Source organism: Oryzias latipes, chromosome 9, assembly GCF_002234675.1.
Source record: "Oryzias latipes chromosome 9, ASM223467v1".
Classification (NCBI taxonomy): Eukaryota; Metazoa; Chordata; class Actinopteri; order Beloniformes; family Adrianichthyidae; genus Oryzias; species Oryzias latipes.
Genome location: NC_019867.2, coordinates 23,456,110 through 23,468,276, shown reverse-complemented (window position 1 = coordinate 23,468,276; position 12,167 = coordinate 23,456,110). Strand labels below are relative to the sequence as shown.

Below are 12,167 nucleotides of genomic sequence, written 5' to 3'. Positions count from 1 at the left end.
CTCATTTCATCCTTTAGTAAAAACACTTTCTTTCATGTCATGTTATGCGGATCATAGTTTTCTAAAATATGTTTAGGAAACAAAGTATGAGCAAAAATGCAGAAATATTTGGTGGGTACAGACAAACCTTCTTATTTCTGACCCCTTCATGGAGCCCGGAAAGAGCAGAGAATCGGATTTGGACATCGTCCTAAACAATCACTGCACATATGTTGCATCCAGCAGCAGGTTTTACAAATCAGATGTGTTTCCAACTATGGAAATATCCTCTTCAGCTCAATTAAGGGTAAAAATTGAATCCAATGCAGTGGAAAAACAATGGGTAACATAAAAAAAAGTCGAACTTCTGCTGCCAATTTACAAAGTTTCATCCTATACTTCTTTCAGCTAGGATAGTCCTTTTCTTATTGTATATACATGCAAAAGAAACAATGTTGTCAAACCAAATCAGTCAAAATGGTTTCCATCTTCTCATTAATAACAGTTTTTTTTATCATATATATTTATAATGTCTTTAGTTTCACACCACAAAAATGACTATAAAAAATTAGCATATCTTGACTAAGAATCTCTCAAAAATATTTTTGACTCTTAAAGCAGGTCTTTCCATTTTAATTTTTGTTGCAATTTTAAAACGAAAAGCTAAAAATATCTAGCCTACAGTAAACATTATGTATTTGTTTTTAAAATTAGCTACTGTAAAAAAAAAAAAGGCTTTTAATTGTTGATCTCACAACAAGGGAGCCCAAGTCTGGGTCTCCCTGTGCCGGTCCCCAGTCCGGATAAAATGCAGGGTTGTGTCAGGAAGGGCATCTGACGTAAAAACCTCTGCCAAACTTCCTGTGCGAATCATTGAAAGCTGATTCGTTGTGGCGACCCCTGAAGGGACATGCTGAAAGATGAACAACAACTTATTTTAATAAGTGAATGCTGAAAAAATAACAGTAGAAAACTTTCAGCAAACCGATTTCTCCACTGCCTCACTTTGTAGTTTACTTAAAAACACTGCATCAGTAGAATGGTGTTGTTGTGTATGAAGACCAAACCGAAAAAGGATGAAAACTTTGAAACATTTTAACAAAAACCAGGAAAGCAAGCAGCAAATTTGACAAAAATTTAGGGTGACTTTTTTCAGAGGCTCCACAGTAATGAGAGGAAAGGCTTGTTGGAAGGATATGGGAACAGTGGGGTACACAAAAAGGACACTTTCACAACAAGGCGATTAGGGGGTTTATGAAAGGCAATGAGCTTCTTGATGCCACAGCAACAGAAAAAGACAGGAGGCAATGGAGAAAAGGCAGGGGGGGTAAACGCAGCCTCGTTGTTAGGCAGGTGATTTACGAGGGTACAGGGGCTCCCGGGTCCTGCCAGTGGAAGGATAGATTGTCTAATGCTACAGCACCCTCAGCCTTTTGTACTCTTTGTGGCCAGACAGGTTTTAGAGGCTGTGGGATGTAGCGGTAAAAGAGGGTGGAGGGAGGCTGGAGGGTACAGAGGTGCCACTGCCGGCACCTCTTTAGCACAGACAGCAACACAGATCAAAGATGGCATTGTTCGGTTTAGATCCTACAAACTTTGAAAACTTCACACAATATTTGTGAGAATTATTCAGAAATCCTCAATGTATGCTAAATACATCTCCACAATAACAAACTCCAGTGCTTAAAATGACTGCATAATTTTTTTCAATGAAATGTAAGTGTACCTAAAGATTTATGCATGTTATGGACATTAGCTGTGGGCAAATAAATCAGGTGTGTGTGTTGTAAGCAAAACAAGGTCACCTTCTCCCTAAGCGCTGTCTGCCTGTCTTTGCACACGGATAACCGCCATTTGACCTTTCACAGTCTTGGCGATAACCTTCCCTCAGGCTAAAATCAATTTCCAGACAAACAAGACACAATGTAGAGAAAGGGTATCATCTTAGCATGTGAATAATCACTTGTGAGGACTGCTCCTAGGTCCAGGTCACTGAATGTGCACAAATGATTTCATCATGCTAGCCAACAGACTGCCCAACAACATTGTTCCAGTTTTCCCCTTAGTGTGGGACAAAGCATAAACACCCCTTTTTCTTCCTCCAAATCCTTTCGTGTGTTTCTCTGAAAGGAGTAGAGATCTGAATTCTTTAAAATCATCAAACCAATCCAGGTTTGATGCAACATTAAGTGCTGCTCTTCTTTTATTGAGATAATAATTAGGATGATGATGATGTATAAAAGGGATGGCTGTTCAATGACGCTTTAACTCAGTGTGTTCAGAAGATAATGCACTAAATCACAGAGATATTTAGATCATTGGTTTATTACACTCATTAGTTGCATAGTTTAATTTTAAGTTGTTTTTTTCCCCCCCATGTATCCACTTTAAATAGTGACGAGCTTCTTTGACTCTGGCCTCTGTGCTGTGAATTTGAAACACACAAGACTAATTGATGATCCGTGTTCATTATTCAACCAACTGACTGGGGGTCTGAATGGAACTTTGTATCCATTTGTATCTTGACCTGTTTATGTTGTCCTTTTAAAGCAGAGAAAAAACAAATGGCCTTAAAATAAATATCAAAGAACTGAGAGACCATTACAACATTTTGATATCAGAGCAGAGACTACTTTACAGTCCAATATTGATTGTGGTCAGTCTCATTTTGGCAAACGATCCAAGTGTCAAAGGAATTGTACAGTTCTGCTTATGCCTTTGTCACAACTACCCTTAGAAATGGACATGGGCTGTCTGTGGGCAAAAAAACGGACAAATCTGTGTGAGGTACACAGTTGAAGATCGTTTGGTGAACGTGTAGGGCTAAAATGCTTATGGACTTTTTTTTCCATGGGATTTCAATGGGTGAAAGGTCATAGCAAACACTTAAACAACACCTAAGGGTAAGTAAGGATGAAGTGGAGTGGGTATAGTTTGTGTGGGCATCCTACGGTTGCGTAGGCATATGAGCGTGATCAGTAAAGAACCAGTAAAAACACTTTACTTAATGCTAAGTAAAGGGTACCATGCGACAGCACCTGTGTATCAAGTGTGTGTAACTTACATTATCCTTACCAATACTTCACGATACACCTACCACACGCACGACAATGGCCTGTTCTATTTTTAAGATCTCCCTTATGGTGGCCATACATGCCTCAAGGGAACTGCAAGACACACCTGTGCTCCCCTAAATATTCAGTCCCTACTGCCAAGACCCCCAACGGGCCCAGACAACCCAAAAACCTGCAGGGGTTAACCTGTACGAGTGCTTGTGACTAAGGCATTAGGAAACTTTTCATGTTCCCTGTGTGAATGAGCGGTTTTCCTCTGGCTTGTGCTCACACTCCAACAACCCAAATTTCAGCTGGGACTCTAAATTGACTAAGATTGAGGGGCGAGCCTGCATAGCTGTTTCTCTCATTTGACTTTAAAACAGTCTTCTTATGAACCAATGACCTGGTTTCCGTCCCCTTGATAACTGTAGCAGGTAAGCTAAAGGCCACTTCAATGAAACACCACCACAAGACAATTTCAGAGACCAGTGGGTTCAAGGAAATCAGACATGCAAGAAGTAGCTTAAAGAGGAGGAGGCAAGGAAAGAATGAGAGCCTGAATCCCCTTAGCCCACTTTAAAAGATGAGTTACCACAAAGGATGTTATTCATAAAGGGGAATTACCTGCATCACCACTTGTTGCCATGCCAGCGGTTGGCTAGTTGGGGGGTTAGGAGGCAGGTTGGAACGCTCAAGCTGCAGGGTAACGTTGCGGCGCTCTTCCTCGAGGGCTCGGGTCAATTGCTCAAAACGTGCCTCCTGCTCTTTCACTGAGGCCAGGATGCTGGCGGCTGAGCGAACATCGTAGTCCCCCATGTCCAGTGTGTGGCTGAAACTATACGGATCTTCCAGGTTCAGGATGGGAGGAAAGAAAAGGAGGGGAGGGAGGTGTACCAGGTCATTAAAGACATCCCAAACCCAACAGGCTGGATGAGCGGAACCAACAGGGGGATGAATGGTGCAAAGATCATACAAGATTAATGCACATTCAAGATGGGACACTGATGGTGTAGTATGGTAGGGCTCTGATTTATGAACAACAATATCACACCATCAGTACAAAACAAGATTATTTTCCCCAGATAGGTGAAATTTGAGTTCAGAGTATCTGTTTAACTCTGGTTGTGCTTTTTAAAGAGCCAAAACTGGACACAATTAAATTCTTTTTGCCAAAACTGACAACACGACTAATGTCGGGTCATGCACAGCTAACACAATAATGAGGTTTCTCAGCTGGGTGCCAATTATGTCTTTGCTTACAGAGGTTTCATATAATTAACACAACGCAGGCAGCATAGAGAAACTCTTAATTTCAACAAAATGAAAACATAATGAATCAGCTTCACAGACAAAGAGAATGAGACAGCACAGAGCAGACTGCAGACTCACTAAAACCACCACTCCAGACATCAAATAAGGGTGAAAGAAATTATGTCAGCTCGCCACATGAGCAATCACAGCCAGCATTTGAGAAGCAGCTCTGTCTTTGGATACAGTCATGCACGGCCCCGAAATGCGTTCTGACACACAAGCACTGTTGCAGGCAAAATTACAACACATGCAGGCATCCTACAGCCACCCACACATACACTCGGGCCCACACAAACACACACTCAGCAAATGACTGTCACACACACCCTAATATCCATAAATGATGGCAGCGTGATATCAGGGGAGCTGACAGCACAGTAACATATGAGGGTGTGAATACAAATCCTCAACAATACAGACCAAGAGATGAGGCAGGCTGAGAGGCGTTAGAAAACAGACATCCCCAACTCTAACAGAAGCAGAGGGAAATTACAAGAACGGAAAGCTGTGGGAGAGGGGGAAGAAAAACAAAGGGAAGAAAAAAAGAAAAGGATTAATTAAGAAAAAAATGAAATGCTTCCTTTTATTTGTAAAACACCTGTCCAATTTTCTTTTGGTGGTCTCACCACAAAAAGCTGTAAAATGATTTAGATTTTTTGATCAACTCAACAGCATTTAATACATAAAGAGACAGAAGAAAATGTCTCCAGGTATGAGATATGGATGTGTTTATAATGTATCAGTCAGTATTGTTAAACAATGCATAATTATGTTTGTAGACTAACATATGTGTACATGTTTGTAAACAATCTATATACAGTCATATATATACAGTCTATATAGTCATTTACTTTGTATATATATATGTATAAAAACTTTTTTTTATTTTTTTTGTCAAATTCTATTGGTGTGCAACTATGTAAATAACCCCACATGGGTTTCTGTCACACAGCAGCATCACATCTTTTTATTTTCTATTTCTTGATTTGTCTTTTTGTTCATTTTTGTGTTTAAGATTATTAGAAAGTTGAAACAAATCAAATAAAACTAAATCTTTTCAACTCTCTAATAATCTGACAATTTGTGAAAAAGTTGTTTGTTTCGAGCATTAATAAAACCTAACAAGTTTGATTTGTCTTGGTGATAAAATCTAAAGTACGTTCTTGTGAAGGCAAAAAAAGTACACAACATAAACATCCCCCATATTCTGTCTTTTAGAAGATCTAAAAGACAAAAGTGAACAATTTATTCGTAAAGATCTATCTTTTAGGTCACAGTCCTCTTTGCTGTATTAAGTTTGACAAAGGACAGGACTGGTGGAGTTTCCTAGTAAAAGTATAAACTGCATAACAATACAAGCATGACTTCTTTACAAAACATTTCATTCGCAACCCATTTTAGCAAGCCGCATACTTTTCAGCGATGTGGGTTAAAAGTGTGGATGGGCGGTTCGCTTCAGTTGGGATGATCAATGCAGATGCAACCACTGGAATTTTAAAGAAGTCGCATGACTGAACCAGAGAAGAGTGCCTGTCTCTTTAAATGTGAGCTTGCATAGAAAGAATTCATTCTTTACTATAGAACGTGGTGAGCATGCAGCTCTTATTCTCTTTGAAGCACACAATCCCTCTTTGATGTTTGTTGCACGCTGATCATTTATTTATCTTGCCTGACTCCTTCACTTCAAGCAGTGTGTGCCAAGGAGCCTGGCTTTCCAAAGTCAAACCTGACATCCATTTGAAGAAAAAAAAAAGTTTTTTTTTCCTGACATTTCTCTGTAACTCCTTTATTGCTCTTACACGGTTGGTTTACAAGCAACCAGAAACTTTCAAAATGGAAAGTGCTTGACAGTCACAGCTTTCAAAAATAGCATCCTCTGTGTCTGTTTTAGAAGTAATCAACTACTTGTGATAAGAGTCAGTGATAGGGGACCATAGCACATGTTGATTGGGCATACTTGAAGACAAGCCCTAATGATTCACAGCCCCCAGAGACCTGGTGGGGCCACATAGCCATGGCTTCCTGAGTCATAAGGGGAATTATATGACAAGCATGCCAGCTACGCCCCAAAGCTTATCATTAAACCCTACCTTCTGGAGTTGCTTAAAATAGCCCAGAATGCACCAGGAGGGGTGTCTGAAGAATTCCTCCAGTATGACAGCCCTGGTTCTTTACAGCTTTAGCCCAACAGATGTCTGCTAATGGCCTGGGTCAGAGGAATAAAAACATACTCAGGTCGGCATATTTTAACCCCATTCTTATTTACACATGCCCCAGTTACCCCAAACTTCATGAGGGGGAAACATATTAAAGAACACTCTCTACTACCAAAGGAAATTAATGCACAGAGGCCTAACTCATCTAAGTGATAAAATAAAAAGCAAATACTGTTAAATTAATTTTGCAAAAGCCCATTTGTTAGATTTGAGAACTATTAAGGCGTAAACATGGCAAATTAACCTTCCTTTTGTGCTATGGGGTCGGAGACAAAGGTTATTGACACAACAAAATGAATTAGTTGTTCATCCTTACAAATCTATACTTCTTGTCCTGACTTACTCTGCTTTACAGAATATCATGAACTCTGGCTTTGTAACCCAAAATGAAAAACGAATCTTTGTTCTTTTCTTGAAGCTAATATATATGGATCAAAACTGACCACAACACCAATAATATAGCTATTGTTAGCAAAATTAATATGTTAAATAAATAAAGTGGAATGTTGTAATGTCCCTCAGTGATAGTAACACAGCAATCTTTTATTTATATTTGTGATTTTATTTTAGGTACAATTTACCGTTTTTCTAAAATTGATATTGAGGTATATGCTGAAAAACGGCTAAAAAGCCCTGACCAAAAAATTAAAATTAATCATGTTCATAGATAAGAAGGCCTAACAAGATGAGCAAAGAAAAAAAAATGTGGATAATAAATAATGGTTCTTTTGTATTTCAAAGTAGATTGAAGACATGAGTTACCTTTACCAAAAGGCATGAGAACAGAAAGCTAACAAAAGAAAAACAGGCTGAAGTTCCATGAGAGGTTCACTCTTCACCTTTGCCGACTTATCTTGAGCAATAAACCCACTTTAGCAGATCTCCCAGCTTTAAAAATAGTCGGGTAATAAAAATACAACCACAACCCAATTTTTTTTTTCTGCAGATGGAACGTAATCACCTGCTTCAAAGGCTTCCTGAAAAATCTGGCTGTTGTTGTTAGACTCCCCTTTAATAACATCAGCAGCAGTCAGCATTCCTCTCTCAATTGTAAACTGACCTGCAGTTAAAATGCTGTTCTTTTAGTAGCGAGAGGTCTAGTTACATCACCAAATGCTACCACGGCAAGTAATTTCTAGGTTACCAAAGAAATGTAGTCATGCTTAACTGAATATACATTGAAGAGCCAGAGCGAGCTAGAATACCCAGCATGCCCCTCCTGTTCTGAACACTTATGAATATCGTCAGCTCACACCCAGAAGGACTGAAGTCTGCTGATGTTGGATTCCAGAATCTTGCTGCCATTTGAAACCAGTAATGTGGATTGTAGCCAAATGCATCTGTTAAAGAGGCTGACATTTCCCTGAGGGCTTGGTGGTAAACCCGTCATATTTTGCAGCTTGTGAGGTATTTTGTGAGTTAAAGAAGAGCAAAAGCAATGGCTCTGGAGAAAAAGGCATACTGCACAACTTCATGTTTAAATCTTTAAAGAACTTTTCCCCTTTTTCTTCACTCAAAGTCAGATTTAAATCTGCATGTTTTTTTTAAAGCTGAAGCTGTTGCCAGAGTTTTTTTTATGAGTCATATTTTAAAGATCCTGCTAGCTTCAGGGGGGTCTCTTGTAGACTTCATATTTTACGTTATTACTTATAAATCTTAAGCATTATATATTTAAAGACACACCAGCACAGCTCTCTGAAAAAAAGAAGGTCTTATACTAAATATACTCAGCATGGCAAAAATGTAATCTGTTTCACTCGAGTACATTGGCACAACATCATGTTATGACATAATACTGTGATTTATCTTAGACACACACTTAATACCAGAGTGTATGAAATACAACACAGTTGGTCATGTCAAAATCAGATCTTCATGTAAAAGTATGTCGTAAAGAAGTACAAGAGGAAAAATATAGACAGATAGTAGTATAAATCTTGTTTATCTATTTGATCTGTAATTTAAAGGTCCATCCTCCCTTTGTTTGGACTTATATGACATTCATGAATAGAACTTCCTTTACAGATTGCATGTTAGAGCCATTGACTGTATATGAAAACTGGACTGACTCAGTGTGACATCGCCCATAAATAATAGCTTATTTCCAGTTCCAACAAAAGGGAGTCAATTCCGTCGCCATTTTTTCCACAATATGGACCTCGCCATGTTGGTGCCAGACGATGTCAGTATGCAGTGATGAAAGAAAATTAGATATAGCAAGAACATGCTAAATAAAGGTATTTGAGCAAGATCATCATCGTCATGGTTTATTTGCTTTATTTATTTAATTTATCATTCTTGTTTTCCTCTTTTGGGTCCTCCATAAATACCGTTATTGAAAAAAGCATATTTTGTATAGTAAGACTGCAGGATTTTGCAAAAAAAAGGCATCAAAGGGGGTTATGGTGTCATTGCAATAACAAATTTCCCTAAGAGTAAGTGATCTTTGAGCAACATAATCAGTATGAATGTTTTTTCCGGTTCCGGGTTACAGCACGGACCCGTGTGGGTCACGCCGGCTACGCTTAATTCTGTGTGATAAAATCTAGGAACGGGTAATGATAAATCACGTAATAAAATGGTTACAGTATAACGGGGTGGGATTATATAAGTTCGCTTCCTTCCACTTCCTTTCAAGCAATATTTATTAATATGTCTAATTATCCTAAGTGTGTATTATTCTTATTTGATTGCTTGGAATAAACCATTTCAAATAAAAAAAATCAAATTAATGTAGGATGTTTTCCGGTGTTATGTCTTAAGTAATGGATAGAAAAACTTTAGCAAAAAGTAGTCTATGCTAGAAGTGGAGCAGTATAGTTGAAGTTTACTTTTATAAACTTTGTAAATATTTAACTTGAAAATTTCCAATTTAGAAGTATGGAGAAGAAGTACCGGTATTTAGAAGAAGTACGTATTCAGTTAGTATACTTCATACACTATTCATATATAATCTATGGAAGACTTAATATATGCATACTTATGCTCAAGTATACTCAATAAAATAAAATATTGCCTCATTTTACAAAGGGGAAGTCTTGAGAGGAATCAGACAACAGATGGAGAACAGAAAAATAAAGTGTGCCTGCTGGTGCTGGATACTAAGTTAGAAACATTCACCTGATTAGGAACTAGGTGGGTGGTTGGGTCTTCATCCTTCCATACCACCAATTTTCACTGTCTTCAGAAGCGGTTTAGATTAATCCCCATTCTAAACCCATATGATCCCCATCTGAGGCAGCAGCTCTCACCCGCACAATTGGGTACTTAAAAGCACCTGCTCCGCCCCCGCCGCTTCTGTTTGAGCGGCTGCATCCATATGTGGAGTTTTTCCCCTCTTTCTTATGTATCAAAATCTTTTTTTGTGTGTCAGAACTTTTAAGTTAAATGATCTATCATGTAAAAAAACTACTTCATCTGGGAAGAAATGCAATTCTTTCAAGTGAACTAAGCCTCAAGTACAGTTTAATTATTCATACACCTGGCAAATTTGGACTGAAAATAACTTTTATTAAACAAGAAAGTTTCTTCTTGATTGGAAATGGCATATGAATCTTTCAGGAGGTAATGAGACAGTGTACGAGAGCCATCATTGTAAAATTTATTTGCGTTTCTACAAAATGTGACGTGTCTAAAACTTGCCAGTGGCAGGAGCATTTTTGGCTGCACTGTTTTTTTTTCTTTTACAAATTCTGCTGGTTTAATCATGTCCTTTTTTTCTTACAGATGTTTTAAATGTGCTGTAGAATTCTGAAATAGCAAAATGTTATGGAGAGAAGGAAATGCACTGTAACCATCATAGAGTATTCCTGCAAATTATTAATCCTATACACATTAATATCAGTTATAATGCAAGAGGAAGAGTGCCAAGGCATGTCTGATCAAGTTAGGTTTGTGCATGGACTTCAGTTTAGATTTTTTTGCAAAAAATGTATTTACTTATTACTTACTTACTTACTTTAGTGTATTTTAGTGTTTTATCAATTTTTTTCAGGGAAAATAAACCGATAAATGAATCAAATGTGTATTTTGTTTTAAAATGAAAGAATGAGAAAGTCTGGATGGACACTGACATGCTTCTCTGCTCTGCAACAGCTGCCACTAAAACCTGGGAAGAGAGCTAAAATTATTTCCCCTTATCTAATATAACTGTGTGAATTATTAAACTAAAAGCACATTTCCTGAAAGAAAAAAGCTCTAAATGAACCTGAATTTCAAACGTGAAATCCTGCAAGCCACTTATGAGCTAATGCAACGCTGTCTTGAAGCGAATGAGAAAATGTGATATATAGGAAGACAAAAAAAAGAACAGATAAAAGTGGATCAAAGGGATTTAGGAAGGCATATGTGGAGAAAAAGGCAGTTGTACCTTCGATTTCTGGTGTCAGACGAGTTGACAGAGGACACCGGTAGCTCCGTAGAGTTTGTTCAGTGCACCAGGGGAAACCTGCAGGTTTAATAGAGAAAAAAATGGACAACTTATTTGACCTTTGACAGATTATAGTAAATAAATACATCTGACAGAATGAAAAACAAAAAAAGTATGGGTATTGTACCAGCAATCATTAATGGACCTATTGTTGTCCTTTACCTCTTCTCGCAGAATTTAGTAATAATTTTTGCACCGTCATTATTTTACTTCTGCTTTTATAATACAATTATGCAGGACATCACTGAAATACAAGAATATTATGGAGGTATGGTCAACATAAAATAATTTTTAAAAAATGGCAACAAAATCCCAATCATCTTTTCTCTTTTCACATGTGAAAAATCTATAAATTACTTCACATGTGAAGAGAATTTCAACCAATATGTCATATTTGGTAAAATAGGGCTGTTCCAAATGTAGCAACCACTTGAGTCTTTAAAAGCTTTTTCCCATTTCTGCTTCTCTGAAATGTGGCTCTTTCTCAGACTTCCTAATTTAAAAAAACAGAAAAGTTGAGCGACATCCAGGGTTGTTACTTTTAAGACATGGTGTTGAAACTGGAATCTGGATCGGTCCAAGTCAAAGAGGTGATAATGTCAGAGAACCACATTTTCTGCACCATAAGGCACTTTTAAAAGCCATAATTTAAAATAAAATAATAAATAAACACAGTGCGCTTTATTATCTGGAACAACTAATATTTTAGCTCTGGTTGTGTTTACTGATGTTGAAGGGATTTTGAAAGAGACACTCTGCTCTGTCTTCATGTTTGGTTGGGTGTTGCTGTGAACATGCTAACGTGGCTAAATAGTTGTGTCTGACTTTTTTTTTTTAACAAGGTTGGGGGTTACTGTAGTCACAGTAACATTTGTTTTGGTATCTCTCAGTTTTTGTTTTTGTGTTGCAAAAAACAAGGTAGGCAGTTTTAGGCCACAACAAAATTTCGTCACAACTCACTACATAGTGCACTACATAGTGCACTACAGTGTGTTTGCAATTTTGTTGTCCTGGCCAAATCTACAATTCCAAGATCAAGTGCCCTAGAAATTTCCAGAAGTCTATGCAAAAAACTAGTGTGCATCAATGCTCAATAGATAGAGGAATATAGCCTATGCACTGGGCTTGAACAATTTTTGTAAAAAAAAAATATGTTAAAATGTTTGTCTTTTTTAA

General features: G+C 37.7%; 1 protein-coding gene across 10 annotated transcripts in view; it reads right to left on the bottom strand.

The window, feature by feature from the left end:
* Nucleotides 1–12,167, bottom strand: part of arvcf (ARVCF, delta catenin family member) — a 265,429-nt gene that overhangs the window by 145,640 nt on the left and 107,622 nt on the right. For 7 of the 10 annotated variants that reach the window (XM_023958692.1, XM_023958698.1, XM_023958694.1 and 4 more), the window contains exons 3-4: nt 10,932–11,009; nt 3,660–3,880 (exon numbers count right to left, since the gene is read on the bottom strand). In XM_023958692.1, coding sequence (XP_023814460.1) covers nt 3,660–3,880; nt 10,932–11,009 — 299 coding nt within the window. Of the gene's footprint in view, nt 1–3,659; nt 3,881–4,766; nt 4,852–6,436; nt 6,548–10,931; nt 11,010–12,167 lie in introns of those variants that run through there. The other 3 variants (XM_023958699.1, XM_023958700.1, XM_023958705.1) reach the window with 3 other exon arrangements.